The sequence below is a fragment of the Rhinopithecus bieti genome, unplaced genomic scaffold (genome assembly GCF_001698545.2).
Source record: "Rhinopithecus bieti isolate Rb0 unplaced genomic scaffold, ASM169854v2 scaffold_32008, whole genome shotgun sequence".
NCBI lineage: Eukaryota > Metazoa > Chordata > Mammalia > Primates > Cercopithecidae > Rhinopithecus > Rhinopithecus bieti.
In genome coordinates this window covers 3,688,103-3,712,587 of record NW_016814433.1, presented here as the reverse complement: position 1 = coordinate 3,712,587, position 24,485 = coordinate 3,688,103, and the positions used below count along the sequence as shown (strand labels likewise).

The 24,485-nt window shown below is 49.8% G+C and overlaps 2 protein-coding genes and 4 non-coding genes across 10 annotated transcripts; 2 read left to right on the top strand and 4 right to left on the bottom strand.

Moving 5' to 3' along the window:
• Positions 1-5,948: 5,948 nt before the first annotated feature.
• Positions 5,949-8,530, top strand: BORCS6 (BLOC-1 related complex subunit 6). Its single transcript, XM_017850690.1, has one exon. It carries the CDS (start codon positions 6,716-6,718, stop codon positions 7,787-7,789), a length of 1,074 nt encoding a protein of 357 aa, XP_017706179.1. The 5' UTR covers positions 5,949-6,715; the 3' UTR covers positions 7,790-8,530.
• Positions 8,531-9,203: 673 nt separating this feature from the next.
• On the bottom strand, positions 9,204-9,277 carry TRNAI-AAU (transfer RNA isoleucine (anticodon AAU)). The gene has a single exon. It is a non-coding gene; the product is annotated as a tRNA-Ile (tRNA).
• A 362-nt stretch (positions 9,278-9,639) lies between these two features.
• On the bottom strand, positions 9,640-9,713 carry TRNAT-AGU (transfer RNA threonine (anticodon AGU)). The gene has a single exon. It is a non-coding gene; the product is annotated as a tRNA-Thr (tRNA).
• A 220-nt stretch (positions 9,714-9,933) lies between these two features.
• On the bottom strand, positions 9,934-10,015 carry TRNAS-GCU (transfer RNA serine (anticodon GCU)). Its single transcript has one exon. It is a non-coding gene; the product is annotated as a tRNA-Ser (tRNA).
• A 441-nt stretch (positions 10,016-10,456) lies between these two features.
• Positions 10,457-10,528, bottom strand: TRNAW-CCA (transfer RNA tryptophan (anticodon CCA)). Its single transcript has one exon. It is a non-coding gene; the product is annotated as a tRNA-Trp (tRNA).
• Positions 10,529-15,814: 5,286 nt separating this feature from the next.
• TMEM107 (transmembrane protein 107) lies at positions 15,815-19,104 on the top strand. Of its 5 annotated transcripts, none has more exons than XM_017850578.1 (5): positions 15,815-16,021; positions 16,198-16,265; positions 16,367-16,467; positions 17,600-17,675; positions 17,940-19,104. In XM_017850578.1, exons 1-5 carry the CDS (start codon positions 15,935-15,937, stop codon positions 18,007-18,009), a joined length of 402 nt encoding a protein of 133 aa, XP_017706067.1. In that variant the 5' UTR covers positions 15,815-15,934; the 3' UTR covers positions 18,010-19,104. The 5 variants fall into 5 exon arrangements, with proteins under 5 accessions (XP_017706067.1, XP_017706065.1, XP_017706064.1 ...); XM_017850576.1 differs by having other exon boundaries at positions 17,600-17,696; positions 17,940-18,470; XM_017850575.1 differs by having other exon boundaries at positions 16,349-16,467; positions 17,600-17,696; positions 17,940-18,470.
• The last annotated feature ends 5,381 nt before the right edge of the window (positions 19,105-24,485 follow it).

The window sequence follows — 24,485 nt, the reverse complement described above, 5'->3', positions numbered from 1 at the left end:
GCCGGGCTAGTTTTTTTTTTTGTATTTTTTAGTAGAGACGGGGTTTCACCGTGTTAACCAGGATGGTCTCGAACTCCTGACCTCGTGATCCGCCAGTCTTGGCCTCCCAAAGTGCTGGGATTACAGGCTTGAGCCACCGCGCCCGGCCAAGTTATTTAATTTTCGTATTTTTGTGAGTCTTTTTTTTTTTTTGAGACAGAGTCTCACTCTGTCACCCAGGCTGGGGCGCGGTGGTGCTGTCTTGGCTCTCTACAACCTCCGCCTCCTGGGTTGAAGCGATTCTAGTAGAGACGGGGTTTCACCATGTTAGCCAGACCGGCCTCGAACTCCTGACCTCAAGTGATCCACCTGCTTCGACCTCCCACAGTGCTGGGATTACTGGCATGAGCCACCATACCTGGCCAGCCACCGCTCCTGGCCTTTTGTGAGTCTTTAAGATGGAAATAATAGTCATTTCTTACCTATAACATGGGCTGTTCCCAATTGCATTAATATACATAGATATTTGTTTTATTTAGTTTTGTTTGTTTGCTTTGAGATGGAGTCTCACTCTTGTCGCCCAAGCTGGAGTGCAATGGCATTATCACTGTTCACTGCAACCTCCGCCTCCCGGGTTCAAGCGATTCTCCTGCCTTAGCCTCCCAAATAGCTAGGTTTACAGACACGCGCCACCACACCCAGCTAATTTTTACATTTTTTGTAGAGGCGGGGTTTCACCATGTTGGCCAGAATGGTCTCTAACTCCTGACCTTAGGTGATCCGCGGCCTTGGCCTCCCAAAGTGTTGGGATTACAGGTGTGAGCCACCATGCCTGGCCCGTACATATAAATTTTTACTTTCTAAAAACTCTATTTTAAAATGCTGTTGGGGGCCGGGTGCAGTGGCTCAGGCCTGTAATCCCAGCACTTTGGGAGGCTGAGGCGGGCCAGGCGGGGCGAGGCGGATCACGAGGAGATCGAGACCATCCTGGCTAACACGGTGAAACCCTGTCTCTACTAAAAATACAAATAATTAGCCCGGCGCAGTGGCGTGTGCCTGTAGTCCCAGCTACTGGGGAGGCTGAGGCAGGAGAAGGGTGTGAACCCCGGAGGCGGAGGTTTCAGTGAGCCCAGATGGTGCCACTTTACTCCAGCCTGGGTAATAGAGTGAGACTCTATCTCAAAAAATAATAATAATAATAAATAATAAAATAAAAGGCTGTTGGAGGCCAGGCACTGTGGCTGACGCCTGTAATGCTAGCACTTTGGGAGGCTGAAGCGGGCAGATCACCTGAAGTCAGGAGTTTGAGAGCAGCCTGGCCAACCAGGTGAAATCCCTTCTGTACTAAAGATACAAAAATTAGCCGGGTGTGGTGGCACATGCCTGTAGTCCCAGCTACTTGGGAGGCTAAGGCAGAGAATTGCTTGAACTCGGGAGGCGGAGGTTGCAGTGAGCTGAGATGGCGCCACCGCACTCCAGCCAGGGCGACAGAGCAAGACTGCATCTCAAAAACAACAGCAACAAAAAAAACCACACACAAAAAAAGACAATACATAAGTGAATGAACATGACTGTGTTCCAATAAAAATGTATAGACCTTGACATTTTTTTTTTCTTTTTTGAGACAGCGTCTCATTCTGTCACCCAGGCTGGAGTGTAGTGGTGCGATCTCAGCTCACTTCAACCTCTGCCTCCTGGGTTCAAGAAAGTCTCATGCTTCAGCTTCCTGAGTAGCTGGGATTACGGGCACACATCACCACGCCCGCCTGATTTTTTTTTTTTTTTTTGAGATGAAGTCTCACTCTATCGCCCAGGCTGGAGTACAATGGAGCGACCTTGGCTCACTGCAACCGCGGCTCACTGCAACCTCCGCCTCCCTGGTTCAAGCGATTCTCCTGCCTCAGCCTTCCAAGTAGCTGGGATTACAGGCGCCCGCCAATATGCCCGTCTAATTTTTGTATTTTTAGTAGAGACAGGGTTTCACCACGTTGGTCAGGCTGGTCTGGCACTCTTAACCTCAGGTGATCCGCCCGCCTCGTCCTCCCAAAGTGCTGGGATTCCAAAGTGTGAGCCACCACGCCCGGATTCCTGGCTAATTTTTGTACTTTTTGTAGAGTCAGGGTTTTTGCCATGTTGACCAGGCTGATCTCAAACTATTGGCCTCAAGTGATCCGACCGCCTAGGTTTCCCAAAGTGCTGGGATTATAGGCGTGAGCCACCGTGCACAGCCAACTTTCATATTCTTTAGATTACTTTCAACCATTTAAAAATACAAAAACAGCCGGGCAGGGTAGCTCATACCTGTAATCCCAGCACTTTGGGAGTCTGAGGCGGACGGATCACCTGATATCAGGAGTTCAAGATCAGCCTGACCAATATGGTGAAACTCCCATCTCTACTAAAAATACAAAATTAGTCAGGCATAGTGGCACATGCCTGTAATTCCAGCTACTTGGGAGGCTGAGGCAGGAGCATTGTTTGAACCCAGGAGGCAGAGGTTGTAGTAAGCTGAGATTGTGCCACTGCATTCCAGCCTGGGCAACAAGAGCGAAACTTGAAACTCGGTCTCAAACAACCAAATAAAAACATAAAAACTTTCTTAGCTCACGGCCATATAACAACAGGTGTTGAGCTGGATTTGGCCCTTGGGCCATACTTCACTGAACCCTACTGTAGTGGACACTGTGGTAGCCTCCTGACAGCCCCTCCTGCCTTCCCCATTATGTTGCAACTGTTTGAATTTGGAAGGAACTGACCCATCCCTAGCTCCAGGAGGAGCATAACTCTTTTAACCTAATCAGTTAATTCCTTTTTTGAAATAGGGTCTCACCCTGTTGCCCAGATTGGAGTGCAATAGTCCAATGATAGCTCACTACATATTCAACCTTCTGGGTTCAAGCAATCCTCCCACCTCAGCCTCCATAGCAGCTGGGACTCCAGGTGTGCAACACCATGTCTGGCTAATTTTTTTCTTTTTTGAGATGGAGTCTCCTTCTGTTGCCAGGTTGGAGTGCAGTGGCACAATCTTGGCTCACTGCAGCCTCTGCCTCCCAGGTTCAAGTGATTCTCCTGCCTCGGCCTTCAGAGTAGTTGGGATTACAGGCGCCCGCCACCACACCCGGCTAATGTTTTTGTATTTTTAGTAGAGACGGGGTTTCACCATATTGGCCAGGATGGTCTCGATCTCCCGACCTCGTGATCCACCCACCTCGGCCTCCCAAAGTGTCGGGATTACAGGCGTGAGCCACCGCGCCTGGCCACTAATTTACTTTTTTTTTTTTTTTGAGACGGAGTCTGGCTCTGTTTCTCAGGCTGGAGTGCAGTGGCGCGATCTCCGCTCACTGCAAGCTCCGCCGCCTCCCGGGTTAACGCCATTCTCCTGCCTCAGCCTCCCGAGAAGCTGGGACTACAGGCGTCCGCCACCACGCCCGGTAATTTTTTTTGTATTTTTAGTAGAGACGGGGTTTCACCGTGGTCGCCAGGATGGCCTCAATCTCCTGACCTCGTGATCTGCCCGCCTCGGCCTCCCAATGTACTGGGATTACAGGCCTGAGCCACCGCGCCTGGCCGCTAATTTACATTTTTAAAGGATCATTCTGGTTCTCTATTGAGAATAGACTGTAGAGAGGTGAGGGTAGAAGAAGTGAGGCCATTTGGGAAGCAACTTCATTTATCCAGGCCAAAAATGATGGTGGTTTGGACCAGGGCAGAAACAATGGTAAGGATGAGAAGTGGTCAGATTCTGGATATATTTTCGAGCAGAACCAACAAGATTTCCTAAAGGATTGGCCATAGATTATGACAAAAAGAGGAGTCAAGTACAACTCCAGGGTTTTTGGTCTTAGTCACTGGGAAGATGGAGTTGTCATTTACTGAGACAGAAGTCACCGTAGGAAGAAACAAGGTTTTGCCGGGGAGGTGGTGCGATAGGGGTGGGGCAAGGAACCAAATCACAGGAAGGATAAAGGTGGGGCTATCTTCAGGCTGGTACAGGATTTCAAACGCTCTCAGAATTCATACCTCTTCATCTTTCGTCTCTGGTTCTCTTCCTTATCAGCCTCATTCTTTCCTTCTACAGACAGTTATCTCCTGGACATGAAAGATGGAAAAGCTGATACCCAGCTTGAGTTCTCAAGAGAACAGAAAGGCGTCTCACACTGTCCACAAAGCTAGAAACAAACAAACAACACTGTGGAGGATTTTTACTGGTCATACCTTGGGTCATGTGCTCTTCCCTGAGCCAATCTGCAGTCAGAAGGATGAAGTACTCTAATTGGCCATGTTTGGGTCACGTGCCTGTCCCTGGCTGTCATTGCACCAACAAGTCAGGGAATGGAGAGTTGGAGAGTGAGGAGCTTCCCCTACACAGACAGAGGGTGGGTAGCCCATTTGTCCTCTAAAAACTGCAAGATACAGGCTCACGCCTGTAATCCTAGCACTTTGGGAGGCCAAGGCAGGCGGATCATGAGGTCAGGAGTTCAAGAACAGCCTGGCCAACATGGTGAAACCCGGTCTCTACTAAAAATACAAAATTAGCTGGGCATGGTGGCACGCGCCTGTAATCCCAGCTACTCAGGAGCCTGAGGCAGGAGAATGCTTGAACCTGGGAGGCGGAGGTTGCAGTGAGCCAAGATTGTGCCACTGCACTCCAGCCTGGACAAGAGAGCAAGACTCCGTCTCAAAAATAAAAAACAAAAAACAAAAAACAACTTCAAGATACATCTAGAATGCATCCATCCACATCCTGCTAGACTGAGCTACTATCACCTGGTACTTGGAACCACCTCCTCACTGGTCTACCGTCTCCCTTGCAAACATTTTCTACAACAGCCTATAATCCCTAAACATGAATCCCATCACATCACTCTCTTCCTGTGCTCAGCTTCCCATTCTCAAGGGAAGGCCTCCCATCTTCTAAAGAATATCTACCTACCCAGCCCAATGTATGAGCTTTTCAGGTTTTTTTTTTTTTTTTTAGAGCAAAGGAATGACGGGTTTTGTCAAGCTGCAGGTGACTATAAGATACAGACAGCTGACAATTGTGGACTCCTCAGGCGTAGTGAAACTTTGAGCTACTATCATTAGGGTTGACTGGCTAGGACCCTGGCAGGCACCTGGGGATAGTAGTGCTGGGAAGTTCTGGGGAGTTGCACTTCTGAATGTTGGCATGACACTGCCTCAAGACATCTCTCTATCCAAATGGAAAAAACAACCACATCCTTTGTCAGCTAAGGAGAGTTAGCAAACTGTTTTTATTAAATACGGATGTCTGGTCGGGTACGGTGGCTTACGCCTGTCATCCTAGCGCTTTGGGAGGCCGAGGCGGGTGGATCACTTGAGGTCAGGAGTTTAAGACCAGCCTGGCCAACATGGTGAAACTCCGTCTCTACTAAAAATACAAAAATTAGTTGGGCATGGTGGCGGGCGCTTGCAATCCCAGCTACCTGGTAGGCTGAGGTAGGAGAATCGCTTGAACCCAGGAGGCGGAGGTTGCAGTGAGCCGAGATCGCGCCACTGCACTGCAGCCTGGGTGACAGAGTGAGACTCCGTCTCTAAACAAACAAATAAATAAATAAATAAGTAAAAATACTGATGTCTCTGGGCTTTGGCTATGTGTTGCAATTTACAACCTTTCCAATGTCTGCTGCACCATTGCATTTAGAGGAAATCTCCATTCCCCAACAGGAACTACAAGGCCCCCTGCATGACGTGGCCCCTGCTGCCTGTTCAGCTCCTTAGCTCAAAATCCTTCCCCTTACCTTGCGGATTTTGTTTTAGTCCCAATGTCTCCTGCCCTCTCACCTCACTTTCTTGAATACGTCAAGACTTCTTTGTCTCTGAGAGGTAGCTCAAGTTTTCTTCCCTCTGCCTGGAGGGTGGCTGGGTCTTTTTGGTTCTTTTTAGTTAAAAGTCCCACCGAAGAGGTCTTTTCCTGACCCCTTATCTAAACTAGTGCCTACTCAGTTATATTCTCAATCTCAACACTTTATTTCCTGTATAGCACATATCAAAATTTGTGATCATTTCATTTGTTGAATATTTTACCTCGTGGCAAAATCACACGCCATCCTCTAAGGGGCGGGACCCTTCAATGTGAAAGGGGCAAGAGACACAGAACAAGAGTGGCAAAAGCATAGGAAAGCCCAGAGGCCGCTGCCTTGACCACAATGGGTCGCTCTGAGCAGTTCAATGGTTAGGTCTGTTAACCAAGAAAGATAGAGCAAACCATTCATGCTCATGCTGGACTTCTGGTTTCCTCCTTCCTTAGTCAAGTAGGTTCAACCCCAATGGTCCAAGCAGGATATGTCATTTCCATCCTAAGAACCTCTCTAGGAACCCCAAGTGGGCTCCCCACTTGGTGTTTTTGCTAAGCAATCACTGTGGGGGTGTTCAATTGCAGGCAGAAAAAATCTAAGCCCCACCCTGCGGGACTCAGAAATTTGAGGACCTTGGTCTTTAAGATCTGCCCCATCAGCTTTCAGAAAGGGCGGGGCGACGGGAGCAGCTGTCACCTCCTTCTCTCCACCCAGCCGGCGTTCACGTGTGTTCCGCTGTGCAGTAACAGCTCTTCTTCCGGGACTTCCTGGTCGCCGCGACCAATCAAAATGCTTTTCCTGTCCTTACCATTGTCAACCGCTGCCAATCGGCGCGCCTCTACCAACGCCCCTTAAAGGCGCAGCCACCGCCTCCGGAGCCGGGGCGAACCAATTCCTCGGTTGCGGCCCCCACCTGCAGTATGGAGTCGTCTCGGGGGCGGCCCGGGCCCGAGACGGACCTTCTGGCTGTAGCGGAACAGCAGGCCGCAATCTTCGGCGGCGAACCGGGCCGAACGTCCTCTGAGCCGCCCTCAGGCCTCCGGGTGTCCGGGGAGGAAGAGGCCGAGAACGCTGGGGGCGCGAACCGCCACCCCAGGACGTCCCCGAAGACGTCAGGCTGCGGCGTCGTCCACCGACCGGAACGGGAGGCTCTCGAGAAAGAGCCCGGCCCTCAAGGGACGCCGTCTGGGGCCGGGAGCCTCAGTGGGGCGCCGGGTGCAGAGCACGAACCGTCCCTGTCCTTCCGGCACAAGGACCCGGCGCCGCCCGAGGGCAAGCCCGCCTCCGGGAGGGACTGCCGTCGAGGGGGACCAGGCGGCGGGATGGATGTTGAGCAGCAGGAGGAGGAAGACAACGACGAGGAGGCGGCCGCGGGCGGCAGAGCCGGCCGCTCGTTCTCCAGCCGCCTTCAGGACAGCCGCAGCTTGGACGGGCTGAGCGAGGCGTGCGGTGGCGCCGGGTCCTCAGGCAGTGCCGAGTCCGGCGCGGGCGGTGGACGCCGCGCCACCATCTCCAGTCCCCTGGAGCTCGAGGGCACAGTGAGCCGCCACGGCGACCTCACCCACTTTGTCGCCAACAACCTGCAACTCAAGATCCGTCTGAGCGGCGCCCCTCCACCCCCTCCTTCTGCCCCTGCGCGGCCCTGCCCAGCGCCTGCACCCACACCCACACCAGCCATTCCCCCCATCGACCCTGAGGTGCTGCGGGATCTGGAGCGGTTGAGTCGGGAGCTGGGAGGCCGGGTGGACCGTCTGCTTCGCGGTCTAGGTGGCGCGGTGCAGGAGCTGACGGCGCTGAGCGTGGGCTGCATCCAGACCTACCGCGACGCTGTGGACTCCTTAGGTGAAGCCGTGGACATGAGCATCAAGGGCATGTACACCCTGCTGGCGCGCTGCGAGGAGCTGGAGCGGGCTCTGCAGCCGGTTCAGGGGCTGGCTCGCCAAGTCCGGGATATCCGACGTACTCTGGAGGTGTTGGAGGCCCTGTGCAAGTGACCAGGAGGACAGGAGAGGCCGGGCCTGGCCAGGGCAGGGCCCAGCAGGACCCTAAGGACTCTTCAGGGAGTCCTCGTGGGAAGTGCCCACTGAGGGGAGGCCTGTGGGTTGGAGGCTCTTCCAGATACGTTCAGCTGGCCCGCGCCCACTCGCTGGGCCTTAGGCTGGTGTATATGGGGAAGTTGTAACGGCTTTCCTGGTGGGAAGGGATGTTACTCTGCTTTTATACAGTTGGCCATCTGTAGCTACCCTGTTCTTCCCAACTCTCCTCCCTAGCTAGAGCACCAGCCCTGGGAACACAGGGCTTTAGGTCTGCTTCAAGGTGAGGACGTGACTCCCACATGTAATCAGGAGAAAGGGACAGAGGAAGCCCCAGCCCCCACTGTGGCTATCCTGACTTCAGTGGCCACATCTCAGGTGCCAGGGGCTGTGGGAGCTTGAGCCGTCCTTGGCCAAACACACCGCAGGCAAGGATGCACCCCTGCGGATGGATAGCCTTCTGCTTCTGCCCTCTGGCCCTCTACCATATCACTTCCCCAGCCAGAACCGGGGTGCAGCTAGGAGGAATGGGTTGCACGGCGGAGGTGGGTGAGGTGGGAGACGTCTCACTGCTCTCAGGGTTCAGGTAGAATGTTGCTGGTTTTGAAGCCCATCTGTTGTGGAGTGTTCTCATCAGTTTTGGCTTTCTGAGATTTTGTGGAATTAAAGTGCTGCTGCTGCTGCTGCGAAGGCTGAGGCTGAGTCTGTGTGGGGTTACAGTGATTAATAAGCCAAAGCAATGGGAATGAGGGTCGGTGTTGTTCACGCAGCTCCCTTGGGGCTGGTGCTGGAAGTGGGGTGGGGGTGGGGGTGTCTCAGGCTCTATGGGGAAGGATATGGTTCCTGCTCTCAAGCATCTGGTCTGAAGGGAAATGTGAGGACATAGATCATCACTCACAGGGGCCCAGAGATCCAGTAACCACAGAAACGTAAAATAAAAAAAGGTGCTCTAGAAGAGAAGGGGAAGAAATTGTCTTCTCAGGTCCTGATGAATAGGCAGGGGCTGGGTGGATTGGACGGACATCTTACCTCTGAAGGAAGACTGGGAACACTTGTCAGCTCCATTCCTGACCATTTCCCACACTCTGCAGATCTGTGTCACATGGTTTGAGACAAATTAGTCCCAAAGCCTTTTGTTTACAATTCACACAGTAAGTTCAGGAGCCATATATTATGGCCATTAAGATGTAGAAGCAAAGATCGTGAAACAACCCTGGTTTCTCTCAATCCTTTCCTCTCAAGACACGCCCAGTTTAGAATGCGCTCCAAAACGCTTCCTCTTCTGGGATTGGAAATGTTTCGCTGGTTTTCACCAGTGATGTTGTTTGGCTCTAAAACAGACAGCGGAATCCTGCTTTTGAAAAGTTTCACGCTGTGGCCCGTACGGGGATCGAACCCGCGACCTTGGCGTTATTAGCACCACGCTCTAACCAACTGAGCTAACCGGCCAGCTACTGGCAGGGGATTGAAATAAAGTTATTTAGTTACAATATTGTTCAGTCCTCTCGTAATAAACCTATATTTGTAGGACTTCTTTATCAGAAATGAAAACAGAATACAAAAACTGACTAAGCACCTAGACGAGGAACAGACAAGTCACAGTACTGGCAAGTACAGATGATGCGACTGGGGTAGTTGCAAGTCGAGGCTCAAGTGCAATGTGCACGAAGAGCAAAAATCCCAACAGCGTGTCGCAGATGTACCGAGAGAAGACAGATGGTCATGTGAGTAAGCCATATAGGCTGGAAGTTATGAGGCTCTGCAACTCTCCTCGCAATGTTTAATGTTCGCAAAAGCGTGGGGAAACACTGAGGCACCGCTGGGATTCGAACCCAGGATCTCCTGTTTACTAGACAGGCGCTTTAACCAACTAAGCCACGGCGCCGCCGGAAGGGCGTCTGGGATCTTATTTCCTTGGCCAGGTCAGCTCAATTGCAGAGCATGAATACAAAAATGTCACAAAAAGTCGGCCGCATTGGAAAATGCGGAAAGGATGGATGCAGCTGGGAAAGACACGAAAACTGAACGGAGTGACTCGGAGTAACAAGAGAAATCCTAGTTTTGATGTTACAAAACTTGAGCTCGGACCACAGGGCTTCCGTAGCCGACGAGGATGGGATTCGAACCCACGCGTGCAGAGCACAATGGATTAGCAGTCCATCGCCTTAACCACTCGGCCACCTCGTCTTCGGTCTGATTTCGGCTTACGGACAGCCCTCCGCATCTCACATCTCTCGGACCTGAACTTCCCGCAAGTGGGGTTCGCCTCTGTCGTGAAGGCTGCACATTTTGAAGGAACCAGCTCAGCACTGGAAAGAGGACTCACAGACCAAAGACCGACTTCTCCCATGCGTGATCGTCCGAACCTCCTCCCTCTGCTGAGAAGTCTAGAACTGCTCCTGTCCTGAGGAGCCGCGTTATCCGCCCAGAATTACGGTATCCGGATCCATCGCAAAAACGCCCGCGAGAAGGTTGGGCTGCCCAAACGGGGCGGCCTCGGAACTTCGTGCCAGAAACCCCTTCCGTTCAGGACCCAAGAGGATATTGATTCTTCAATGGCCTGAACGCTGAAGCTCGACCGTAGTTTAAATTAAGGGGAGTTAATAAAAGTAGAAGAAAAGTATTCGCTGACCCCGACGTGATTTGAACACGCAACCTTCTGATCTGGAGTCAGACGCGCTACCGTTGCGCCACGAGGTCGGCCGGCCAGTCAGCCCCTCAGTTCTCCCCATGACCACTGTGCCCCCAGGAGGCCGGGGTCATGGATCGAGGCATGGATGGGCACCTAGGGCATTCCTGTCCCTCAGAACAGTTGCGGGATCGTATCTGCGCTCGCCGAGCGGCCTTGTAGGGCAAGCCGGGGGGGTGGCACCCCAGGGCAGTGACTATGGAATCCAGGCTCAGCGGTCTGTCCCTCCTGGCCCCCGGCGTCCTGCCAACGCCCAGATAGAGAGTCCCGAGCTACTTACAGCCCAGCCCGGACCGACCTGCCTAGAAACGGATGGAAGGATTTGAACCAGAAGGAAAGTGATGGAGCAGTGCCAGAGCCTAGGGCACCTGAAGGGGTGAGAGAGTTGCTCCCCCAGCAGCGCGTCTCCTCCCCGGCTGCACTTTTACAATCGCCTGCGGAGCCTTTGAATGTACCCACGCACAACCCCCGGTTTCGGAGGTTCTGATTTAAATGGTCCAGGGAAGAGCTCTGGCATCGATATGTAAAACTTTTGAAAAATATCGGTATTTCAGCTGTTTGAGGGCACATAAATATTGTCTATAATTTTATGAGTTTTGACAAATACATACACATGCACAAATCACAACTCTTTAAAAACATATAGGACATTTCCTTCGCTCAAGGTTCTTACATGTCCCTTCTCTACGGATCCCCACTCCTCCCTTCCCAGAGGGAATCTCTATTCTAATTTTGACCACCACAAACATCAGTATTTCTTTTCTTTTCTTTTTTGAGACGGAATTTAGCTCTTGTTTCCCAGGCTGGAGTACAATGGCGCAATCTCGGCTCACCGCAACCTCCCCCTCCCGGGTTCAAGGGATTCTCCTGCCTCAGTCTCGCGAGTAGCTGGGATTACAGGCATGCATCACCACGCCCGGCTAATTTTTAGTAGAGATGGTCAGGCTGAGTCTCGAACTCCCGATGTCAGGTGATCCCCCAGCTCGACCTCCCATAGTGCTGGGATTACAGGCGTGAGCCACCGCGCCTGGCCAACAACTTCTTTAATCTGTGAACACTTATATTTGATGAACCCCTCACTAAGGGAGCTCACCTCTGAAGGTCTAGGTCAAAAATGCATGTAAGTTACAGACAGGGAAGAAAAGCATGAAGAGTTCTTCAGTCTTTTTTTTCTTTTGAGACAGGTCTCACTTCTGTTGCTCAGGCTGTAGTGCAGTGGTGTGATCACGGCTCACTGCAGCCTCCACTTCATGGGTTCAGGTGATCCTCCCACCTCAGCCTCCCAAGCAGCTGAAACTACAGCTGTGCACCACTATGTTTGGCTAATTTTTTGTACTTTTTTGTAGAGATGGGGTTTCACCATGTTGCCTAGGCTGAAACTTCAGTCTTTTTATCCTGTCTCCTAAGAACGTTTGAATGCTTGCTATGCTGTAATTTCTGCATTGGAGAATACAGAAAGCTCATCTCTCATTGTAAATTAGGTGTCATTACTATTACTCATTTTAGGAATCAAATGCAATGGGGGTCATTTCAAAGGAGAAAACTTGATAGGTTTCCTTGTCCATCCTGAGAGCAGGGAGGTTTGAAACTATCTTCAGAACTTTGACCGAGTCCAACAGTTAAGAAAAGAACCGGCCGGGCATGGTGGCTCACGCCTGTAATCCCAGCACTTTGGGAGGCCAAGGAGGTTGGATCACCTGAAGTCAGAAGTCAGAAGTTTGAGAACAGCCTGGCCAATATGGTGAAACCCCGTCTCTACTAAAAATACAAAAATTAGCTGGGCATGGTTGTGGGCACCTGTAATCCCAGCTACTAGGGAGGCTGAGGCAGAAGCATCACCCAACCCGCAAGGCGGAAACTGCAGTGAGCCGAGATCATGCCATTGCATTCCAGCCTGGGCGACAAAGGTAAAAACTCCGTTTCAAAAAAAAAAAAAAAAAGGCCGGGCACGGTGGCTCACGCCTGTAATCCCAGCACTTTGGGTGCTGGGAGACTGAGGCGGGCAGATCACGAGGCCAAGAGATGGAGACCATCCTGGCCAACATGGTGAAACCCAGTCTCTACTAAAAATACAAAACTTAGGTGGGCATGGAGGCACACGTCTGTAGTCCCAGCTACTCCGGAGGCTGAGACAGGAGGATCACCTGAGCCCGGGAGGTCGAGGATCACTGTAGTCATGATCATACCACTGCACTCCAGCCTGAATGACAGAGTGAGACCCTGTCTAAAAAAATAGAGACAGAGAGACACTTTGTTGAACCTCTTTTCAAAAAAAAAAACACAATAATAATAACTCCTCAGTAAAGTCTAGAAAAATCACAATCTTTTATTTCATGGGGATAAAAGCAAGTTTTGGTGATTACATTGTCTCCAATATGAAGAAAAGGCTGTGCTGTCTTTTAAAGAGATGGTTTATATGAAAATGTCATCACATAGTTTCAATATATAAGAGTTCAACACTTTAGGGACTCTCAATCCTATAAATCATTCCTTTTTTTCCTCAATTTCATGTCTTAATGATAATACTATATAAGACTCAGAAAATATTAATGTTTATTGTTTAAAACTCCTTTTTTAAAAGACAGAATCTCACTCTGTCACCCAGGGTGGAGTACAGTGGTGCGATCTCAGCTCACTGCAACCTCCACCTTGTGGGTTCAAGAGATTCTCTTGCCTCAGCCTCCCAAGTAGCTGGGACTACAGGTGCGTGCCACCACGCCCGACTAAGTTTTGTATTTTTAGTAGAGACGGGGTTTCTCCATGTTGGCCAGGTTGGTCTTGAACTCCTGACCTCAGGTGATCCACCCGCCTCGGCTTCGCAAAGTGCTGGGATTACAGGCGTGAGTCACTGCTCCCGGCCTAAAACTTCGTTAAAAAGGTATATCTGAATGTATGTGTGTGTGTATTTAAATATATAAATATATAAATATATATTAACTTAAATACATATATATATCAGCATAGTAGTTTGAGATGTAGGTCTTGCTCTGGTCGTCCAGAGTTTGGCAGGCAGTGGCAGATCTTGGCTCATTGCAACATCCGCCTCCCTGGTTCACGATGATCTCTCTGCCTCAGCCCTCCCGTAGTAGGCTGGGGAATATACAGACACATGGCCACCGACCGCCTGGTTGAATTTTTTTGGTACTTTTAATAGAGAGCGAGGTTTCACCCATGTTGGTCACCGCTGGTCTCAAACTCCTGACCTCGATGACTCTGCCCGCCTCTGCTCCAAAGTGCTGGATTACAGGCGTCGATGGCCAGCCAACTAACAGGCCTTTATTATTGTTCTATTAGAGAGAGGTGTCTCACTATGTTGCCTCAGACTTGGCTTCAAACCTCTTGGGTCAAGCATATACTTCTCTTGGCCTCCCCAAAGTAGCTGGGATTGACAGGCATGAGCTTTCGTCTCTGTTGCCCCAGAGTGCATTTTTGCTTTTCTTCCTTTTTTTTTTTTTTTTGGAGGACGAAGTCTTGCTCTGTTTCACCAGGCGAGAGTGCAGTGGCACGATCTTGGCTCAATGCAACCTCTGCCTCCCGGGTTCAAGCAATTCTCCTCCCTCAGCCTCCTGAATAGCTGGGATTACAGGCACGCGCCACCACATCCGGCTAATTTTGTATTTTAGTGGAGATGGAGTTTCAGCATGTTGGTCAGGCTTGTCTCGAACTCCTGACCTCAGGTGATCTCCCTGCCTCAGTCTCCCAAAGTGCGGGGATTACATGTGCGAATCACCGCTCCCGGTCAATTTTTGGCCAAAGTTTCTAAAATAAAGTTTAAGAATAAATGCCCTATTTTTATAGAATTATAAATGTCCTATTTTATAGAATTATAATTCTAGCGTTTCCTTTTCTTTTTTTTTTTTGAGACAGTTGCACTCTTGTTGCAGAGGCTGGAGTGCCATGACACGATTTCGGCTCACTGCAACCTCCACCTCCCGGGTTCAAGCGATTCCACTGCCTTAGCCTCTCGAGTAGCTGGGATTACAGGCACGCGCCACCACATCCGGCTAATTTTGTATTTTTAGTGGAGATGGAGTTTCAGCATGTTGGTCAGGCTTGTCTCGAACTCCTGACCTCAGATGATCCGCCTTCCTGGGCCTCCCAAAGCGCTGGGATTACAGGCGTGAGCCACTGTGCCCGGCCCGCGTATCCCTGTTTGTAGCACCTATTATCTTACGGATTTATTTGTTTGTATGTCTGTTGTTGATCTCCCTGACTAGAATACCCTTACTAGGTAATAAATAAATATATAAAAATATTTGTTGAAGGAATGAGAAATGCCTCTTGGGCTTGTACTTTAGTCTGGCTAAAGGCACTGAGATGGGGAGTGGGAAGGAGGAAGAGATTGTTCTCCTGGGAAATGGGCCGGGAGTTTCCTTGTGGATGGGACTTGACTGAGTAATTAGAGAAGAACTTTCAGATCTGCAGGGACCTGCGCTGAGGCCCAAAAGTCATGACGTCGCCGGTGATAAGAGCTTCTTGGACTGTAGCTGGGCAATGTCGGAGGCCCAGCACCTCCAAGAGATAAAGAAATCTAAGTTGAGTTTCCCTTCCCGTAGGCTCCAAGCCTTCCAGAGACGCAGGGACCGTATCATTCCCTTCGTCCACTCCCACCTTTCCAACCACCTTGCTTTGCTCTTATTCCCACGCTAGTTTAAGGACGCTGACCACTTTTCGCACTCTGCAAATCCCTCACCAAACTGAGCAAAGTAGTCTGAGAGAAATCAGTCTTCCTCAAGGAAGGTTCAGGCCTAGGGTCCTCAGACAACCAGGGGCTCTGTGACAATCTGTAACTGCAGAGCAGTCCAGGAACACCGGCCTCTCCACGTTCGGGTCCCTTGTTTCTCAGGCCCCGCTTGGTGGGAAGTTAAAGGCATGAGGAGAAGGGGAAGGGGAGCGGGTGTGAGTCTTCGGCATGGCGGGGACCTCAGCCCGGCGTGGCGGTGGGAGTGATCTCAAGTGATCCACAACTGGGCAGCGTAGCTGGGGCTGGGGACCGCTCCCGGCGTGGGCAACCGCGGAAGCAGAGGTGTCCCCAGGCTAGGCCAGGGTGGGTTTCCGTTCGTCGGCCCTGCGTGGGCAGATAGGGCGCTGCGGGGCTGTGCCACCCCGCACCCTCTGAGAAACAAAGGGCCTGGCTGCGCACGGGTACCCAGCCGTTGGGTTAGAAGCTCCTTCGGGTACCCCTGACCTGAGTCAGCCCTGAAAGACCCACAGCAGATGGAGAATGTACTGCCCTCGCGAGGTTTTCCGAGAACGCGGCGCCACGCCCACGTACGCGGTTACCAAGGCAACTGGGCGGTGCCTGAGCTGGCGGAAAGGAGGATTTCGTCTAGATTTGTCCGCTTGCTGATGGACTTCAGGAGTCGCAGTCTCTGAACTCCTAGCCTCAGAGACCGCCGCTCTTGTTCCCAAGGGCCATGGGCCGGATCTCAGGGCTTGTGCCCTCTCGCTTCCTGACGCTCCTGGCGCATCTGGTGGTCGTCATCACCTTATTCTGGTCCCGGGTAAGACCCACGGCTGCCCTCGGTCCGCCCCTATTCCCATCTCGGAGTCGTCCCCGCCTCACCCTGCCCCTCTCCCAGTGTCTTACCCACTTGTGTTTTCTCGTGTCCCGCCGCCCCCAGGCCTGCCCAGCAGCCTGCCCCTTTTTCACGTCTCTTCCTCTCTGCCCTGCTCCCAGGACAGCAACATTCAGGCCTGCCTGCCTCTCAGGTTCACCCCCGAGGAGTATGACAAGCAGGACATTCAGTGAGCTCTTGGGACGGGGTGGCCAGAACAAAGAGGTGGTGGGAGTGGAGGGGTCTTAGAAGAAGTCCAAAGGCCTGGGGCAGTCCACTTCCTCTCTGCAGGCTGGTGGCCGCGCTTTCTGTCACCCTGGGCCTCTTTGCAGTGGAGCTGGCCGGTTTCCTCTCAGGAGTCTCCATGTTCAACAGCACCCAGAGCCTCATCTGTATCCTTTCTGCCTGCCCACCTTTCCCACACGACCCGTTTCTATCAGGACTCCCTTCAGCCACCTGACACAATGGTGTCTGCTGTACCCAGTCTCTCCAGTTCAAAATCTTCAACCATGTGCTAAATCCTGCTGTTTACTAGGCACTTAAAATTCCGAAATGAGAGTAAAATACAGTTTTTGACCAGGCACGTTGGCTGACGTCTGTAATCCCAGCACTGTGGGAGGCCCGCGCAGGAGGCAACATAGTTAGACCCCATGTCTACAAAAATAATAGTAATAATAAAAACCCCACTTTTTTTTTAACCATGAGGAGGAGGTAGATACACATCTGTAATTCAGTGTGATAAGCACTGTGCTATGGGAGTGTGTAAGGATAGAAAGCACAGGCAGGGTGCGATGGCTCACGCCTGTAATGCCAGCACTTTGGGAGACCGAGGCAGGTGGATCACCTGAGGTCAAGAGTTCGAGAACAGCCTGACCAACATAGGGAAACCCCGTCTCTACTAAAAATACAAAAATTAGTCGGGTGTGGCAGCGCACTCCTGTAATCGCAGCTACTCAGGAGGCTGAGGAAGGAGAATTGCTTGAACCCGGGAGGCAGAGGTTGCAGTGAGCTGAGATCGTGCCACTGCACTCCAGCCTGGGCGACAGAGCAAGACTCCGGCAAAAAACGAAAGATATAAAGCACATTGGGAACTCAGAAGAGACAACGGAAGCGAGCACTGGGAACTCAGAAGAGGCAAAGAAAGCGAGGCACATGGGTCAGAGAATTGTGGACCAGGAGGACCAGGACACTGGAGACTGATTCCAGCGCATATCAAGTCGCTCTCAGCACTCCTGTGTGGCATAGCAGGAGAGCCTACTCTGACCTCTTATCTGAAGGATCCAGGCTGGCCCCTAGATATGGGGTAGGGTAGCCTGAGATCCCTTCTGCTGCAGTCACTTCTGGTCTCTCCTCACATGACTGTCCTAAAATTCAGAAGTCAGGGATGCTGACTCTAGCCCTGGCAATATGGTGAGGGAGCAAGAAATGAACCTGAATGCAGATGCCAACCCCACCACTGGCCTTTTCTGACCCCTCACTATCTGTCGATCCAAAGACTTTCCTTAACTCTGGTGCCTTCCCAAGCCATTGGGGCTCACTGCAGTGCATCCGTGGCCCTGTCCTTCTTCGTATTCGAGCGTTGGGAGTGCACTACGTATTGGTACATTTTTGTCTTCTGCAGGTGTGGTAGCATCCAATATTCGGGAATGAGGGAGGGAGGCTGACCCTAAACCTGAAGGTTTTTCCCCACCCAGCCCTTTCCTCCATGTGTGAGATACCAGATCCACTTAAAGCTTGTAGTCTTTTGAAGTTTCATCCCCCACCCCATGCCACCTGCCCTACACTTTCAGGGGTGGGGTCTCTGGTTTGGAGATTTGGGTATTTATATTGAAAGGGTTTCTGAATCTACCACTTGCCTCGGTAGTGCCCTTCCAGCTGTCACTGAAATGACTTTATTCGTCACCGTCTTTGGGCTGAAAAAGAAACCTTTCTGAGCACCTTCATGACGGGAACCTAAGGACGAAGGCTACAGGGGCAAGGGCCGCTTCGTATTCCTGGAAGAAGGAAGGCATAGGCCTCGGTCCTCCCCTCGGAAACTGCTTCTGCTGGAGGATATGTGTTGGAATAATTACGTCTTGAGTCTGGGATTATCCGCATTGTATTTAGTGCTTGGTAATAAAATATGTTTTGTAGTAAGATTAAGACATATACAGTTTTCAGGGCACAATTGAGATGGCGAAACTACTGAAGAAAAAAAAGAAGCAACATTGTTTTCTAGTCCTGCAGACCGTAAGATACTTGGTATCGCTTCTATTTTGGTTATTACGGTAGGAGTCTGGCGGAAGGGAGTGGGCGGAGATATGTAAATAGAAAGTGCGTACAGTTAGAACGTCCAGCACGTAAATGATCGGAGCATTCTGGGAAAAAATAATTTATTCCTTTTCGGCAGCCGAATAAAAAAAAGTTATTTTAAAAATGTGCAAGCAAATATGGCAATACAACTGGAAGGACGCTAAGTAGTGGGGTTACTGATACCAACACGTCATGAACTCACCCTAGCTGTGACCGGAATCTTTTTGACTGAGTGCGGAATGTCGGTTATCTAGGAGTATCGTCAGGTGGGATAATCCTTACCTGTTCCTCCGTTGGAGGACAGATTTCTAGAACATGATGATTGGAGAATGCATGAAACGTGATTAACGTCTCTGCGTAATCGGGACCTGCAACACCCTGATTACTCCTATCTGATTCGTCCTGACGATCGCTTTTGTTTGTGTTGTGTTTATTGTCAGAATTTTGGGTGACGTAATTATGCGATGAATGCGTTATTTTCCGTATTTCGCTATTTTGTGATCTCGCGAAATATATCTGGCGTTGAAAACTGTGACTTAGTGTTTGTTGTTTTCTGGAATTTAGGAGGTAGGATTGTGCGAACGCACTCCCATTATTCTTTGTCGTTTGATACTTTGACGCTTACTTCTTGTTAGGAGACACTGCACATCAGTAAAAATCTGTGTGTAATCTTGTGTACAGAATGGTTCCCGTTAGGATGATACTCTTTCAATAGGAACAGGTTTTTTTGCTTTTGTTTTGTTTTGAGGCAGGGTCTTGGTCTGTCGCCAGGGCTGGAGTGCGCTGCACTGATCTCGGCTCACTGTAACCTCCGTCTCCCAAGTTCAAGAGATTCTCCTGCCTCAGCCTCCCAAGTAGCTGGGATTATAGGCAGGTGCCACGATGCCTGGCTGCTATTTTTTGTATTTTTAGTAGAGACTGGATTTCACCATGTGGGCCAGCCTGGTCTTGAACTCCTGACCTCAGGTGATCCGCCCCTCTCGGCCTCCCAAAGTGCTGGAATTACAGGCGTGAGCCACCGCGTCTGGCCTTTTTATTTGTAAATTTTGTGCTATCTGTACTTTATACCAGTACAATTTGTCATACACTTATGTATATACATGGATACATTTGTTTTTGGAGTTGGTTGTTAAAAAACTACTAGTACACCCTCAAGAAACTGATTATCACCAATGACTTCTCCTTCCCAAATCCAGAGTCACTTTTCAGACTTGAGTTTGAGTTTGACCTCTCTTCAGCATATGGTATGTTGACCACCCCTTTTTTTTTTTTTTTTTTTTTTTGAGACAGTCTCACTCTGCTGCCCGGGCTAGAGTGTAGTGTGCAGTGGTGGTGGGATCATGGCTCACTGCAGCGTCGAACTCCCAGGCTCAGATGATCCTCCTGCCTCAGCCTCCCAAGTAGCTGGGACTATAGGTGAGCCCCACCACACCTGGTTAAGTTTTAACATTTTCTATAGAGACAGGGTCTCACTCTGTTGCCCAGGCTGGTTCCAAACTCCTGGGCTCAAGCCATCCTCCCCACTAGGCCTCTCAAAGTGCTAGGATTACAGGCACTAGCCACCGAATTTGGCCCACTCCCCTCTTTTGCACTTTTTTCTCCCTTAGTTTTGAAACAGTGGTTCCCCTGGTTTGCCTACTACTGTACTGTTCTGGTTGTTCCTTTTTACATTCATTCAATGAATACTTAGAGTACCTGCAGTGTGTCAGTTACTGGTGACATAATACCGGGTTGTCTCCTCTGCTTGCCCCAAAAGTGCCGGTGATCACTACTCCTTGGGTCACTTCATCCATCTTTTCAAACATCAACTAGATGCTGCTGGTTTCCAGATCTCAGTTCGCTTATGTGAGCCCTAGCCCAGGGCCAGGACTATAGGAATAACCTCTGCAGCCAGACTGCCTGCCGCGGTCCCAGTGCTTTTTTTTCTCTTATCAGGAGGTCACTTGCCCTCTCTCTGCCTCAGTTCCCTCATCCACACTCACAATTTTTTTGTTTGTTTGTTTGTTTGAGATGGAGTCTTGTTCTGTCGCCCAGGCTGGGGTGCAGTGGTGTGATCTGCAACCTCCGCCTTCCTGGTTCAAGCGATTCTCCTGCCTCAGCCTCCCGAGTAGCTGGGATTACAGGTGCCGGCCCCTGCACCCTCCTAAATTTTGTATTTTTAGTAGAGATGGGGTTTCACCATGTTGGTCAGGCTGGTCTCGAACTCCTGACCTCATGATCCACCTGCCTCGGCCTTCCAAAGTGCTGGGATTACACCGCGCCGGGCCACACTCATACTTTTTATGTGAGTGGCAAGTTTGTGTCTGGGGGATTGCTGCATCTGCCTCAGGTGACCTTTCCCTTTAGGGTTCAGGGACTTCATTAAGGCTGCATGAACCGTTTTGAACCTGCTTGCTAATTTTCTGTAGTAGATATTTGTATGTGCAGCAGAATTATCCTGCATCTCCAACTTCTACCAGGCGGTGGGGAAATGCTATTGATACCCACCAAAGGGACAGATTGGCTCAGATCAGTTCACAACAATATCTCATGGGATCGCTGAGAGAATTAACTGAGACGATCCAGCTATCTGTCAGGGGAGAAGGGTAGCAGAGTGTCAGGCCTGTGGTAACTGCTCAGTGCCTTTTCCCTGAGTTGATTTGGATCTTGGGATTCTCCCATCATAGTGGACATCTGCTGTTTTTGCCAGTTCAGTATCCATCCTTTATTTCTGGTAATAGCACCACCATTTTTTCTTTCTTTTTTCTTTTCTTTTCTTTCTTTTCTTTCTTTCTCTTTTTTGACAGAGTCTCGCTCTGTCACCCAGTCTGGAGTGCGATGGTGCAATCTCGGCTCACTGCAACCTCGGCCTCCCTGGTTCAAGCGATTCTCCTGCCTCAGCCTTCTGAGTAGCCGCGATTACAGGCGCCTGCCACCAAGCCCGGCTATTTTTTGAATTTTTAGTAGAGACGAGGTTTCACCATGTTGGTCAGGCTGGTCTCGATCTGACCTCGTGATCCGCCAGCCTCGGCCTTCTGAAGTGCTGGGTCTACAGGCATGAGCCACCGCACCAAGCAGCACTACCATTTTCTTTCGGGAGACCCTCCCTTATTCTTAGTCCGCGTGGTTAGGAAGAGGCTGACAGTCACTCCTTCCCTACCATTCCTCTCTAGACTCATTCTGTTTTCCTGGGCACGGTGATTGGTTCAAGCATAAACCTTGACAACATAGGACTATTGCTGGAACTTTTGGGAAAACAGAAGCCTGGACTCTTCCTGGAAATAAAAGCATGCTATAAAATAAAATAATTAGGCTGGGTGCAGTGGCTCACGCCTTTAATCTCAGCACTGTAAAAATACAAAAATTAGTCGACCGTGGTGGCGTGTGCCTATAATCCCAGCTACTCTAGAGGCTGAGGCAGGAGAATCGCTTGAACCCGGGAGACGGAGGTTGCAGTGAGCCAAGATCGCCCACTGCACTTCAGCCTGGGTGACAGAGGGAGACTCTGTCTAAAAAACAAAAACAAAAACAAAACCATAAAAGTACTCAAATAAATCTTGGAACTTTTAACCTTTATATTTTGAATAACTTAACTTTTTTTTTCTTTTTTCTTTTTGAGATGGAGTCTCACTCTTTCGCCAGCTGGAGTGCAGTGGTGCAATCTCGACTCACTGCAACCTCCGCCTCCCGTGTTCAAGTGATTCGCCTGCCTTAGCCTGCCAAGTAGCTGGGACTACAGACACATGCTGCCACGTCCGGCTGATTTTTGTATTTTTCTTCTTAACTTTCCCTCCCCTGCCCTCCCCTCCCCTCCCCTTCCCTTCTCTCCCCTCCCTTCTTTCCTTCTTTTCTTTTTCTTTTTCTCTTTTTTTTGAGACGGAGTCTCCCTCTGTTGCCCAGGCTGTAGTGCAATGGCGCAGTCTCGGCTCACTGCAGCCTCAACTGCCCCAGGCTCAAGCGATTCTCCCACCTCAGCCTCCCTAGTAGCTGGGATTACAGGCACCCACTGCCACTACTGGCTAATTTTGATGGCTTTTTTATTTTGTTTTGAGGCAGAGTCTTACTCTGTCACCCAGGTTGGAGTGCAGTGTTGCCATCACAGCTCACTGCAGCCTTGACCTTCTGGGCTCAAGCAATCCTCCCACCTCTGCCTCCGGAGTAGCTGGGACCACAGGCAGGTAAAAACACACCCAGCTAATTTTTTAACTTTTTTGTAGTGATAGGGTCTCGCTTTGTTGCCCAGGCTGGTCTCGAAGTCTCAAAGTATGGTAATAAAACACTGAAGGCATAAATGAAAACACTCACACACTTAAATATATATTAGAATGTTGGCCAGGTGCGGTGGCTCACGCCTGTAATCCCAGCACTTTGGGAGGCCAGGGCGGGCGGATCACAAGAGGTCAGTTAGATCGGACCATCCTGGCTAAAATGGTGAAACCCCCGTCTTTTACTAAAATACATAAATATTTATGCCCAGCGTGGTTGGTGCGCCTTGTAGTCCCAGCTATCGAGAGGCTGTCAGTGATGATATATATGGCGTGATCGTAGGAGGCGGAGCTAGTTTGTTGAGTTTTTTCCTGTGTCACGTTTCCACTGCACTCAGCCTGCGGCAACAGGAGCGGGTTTCTCGTATAAAAATTAAAATAAAAAAAAGTAAAAAATAATTAGGTATGATGGTGGAATCTTTTGTTATATTTGATGAGGGTATATTAGGGTCGGAGCGGTGGCTCGGTCTGTAATCCCACTTGGAGTCCTGTATGTGTGGGGCGGATCACCAGGTGATGGTGTTGGTGTGTTAGATGAGGGTGTGTGTGGTTTACGCTGAAACCCGTTCTTCTATCTTATTATATTTGAGAGCAAAAAACTAGCGAGCGAGGTGGCGGGCTGTAGTCCCAGCTACGTTGGGAGGGCTGAGGCGGGAGAATGGCGTAAACCTGGCTGAGGGCGAGAGCCGGCAGTGAGCTGAGAAAATTACCGGCCCATAGCACTCCAGCCCGGGCGAGCAGAGCGAGACGCTATCTCAAAAAAAAAAAAAAAAGGAAAAAAAACAATATATTATAGAATGTTAAACATTCTAACATTAGAATGTTAAAACTATGCATAGTAAAAAAAATAAGCAAAAGTTAAAGAATAGATGATAATCCAGGGGAAATATTTTTAATTCATATTGCAGAGAAAGGACTAATTTTGACATATATAAATTGACAAATTTACAAGAAAAATACCAACAACCCAATAAAACTGTACAAAATGTTTCTACAGAAATTTCACTGGTAAGGAAATACAAAAAACTCTCAACTATATGAAAAGATGCCTAACCTCATTCATCAATGAGAAATGCAGACCATGTTTCAACTTAGCATATTTGTAATCACCAAAAGTTTCATAGAGTGTTGGAGGGGTATGGGCAAACAGGCCTTGCCTTACTCCTCATTGGTGGGAGTAAAAGCTGGTAACATGTTTATGGAGAGCAATTTAGCAATTCCCATGAAAATCAAAATCACAAACACCTATTCCTTTAACCTAGGATTTATTTTTGTTATTTTATTGTTTTTGAGACAGGGTCTCACTCTGTTGCCCAGGTTGGAGTGCAGTGATATGATCATGGCTCACTGAAGCCTTGGAAATCCTAGGTTAAAGTGACCATACCACTGCAGCCTCCCAAGTAGCTGGGAATACAGGTGTGAGCCACAACACCTGACCAGTATTTTCATGTCTAAGAATTAGCCCTACATATTTGCACACAGGTGAAAGGGGAACGTGTAGGTTATTTTTTGCAGCTTTGCTTATATTGGCAAAAGGCTAGAAACAACCTAAATGTCTGCCAGTAGGGGATTGGTTACATTCTGATACATCCATACTGTGGAATACTATGCCACCAGAAGAAAGTACATTTTATGCAGTATAATGGAACAATGTATAAGATACATTAAGTGACAAAAGCAAGGTGCAGAAAAGTGCATGTAGTTTTTTACACGTTGGTGTAAAAAAGGGGAAAACTACAAGCATGATTGCTTACATATGCATGGATCATCTCTGAAAGGAGGCGCAGGCAACCGGGAGTATTGGCTGTTGTGAGAAAGCAGATTGAGTGGCAGGGATACAGGGTGGGGAAGAAACTTTCTCCATGTGCTCTTAT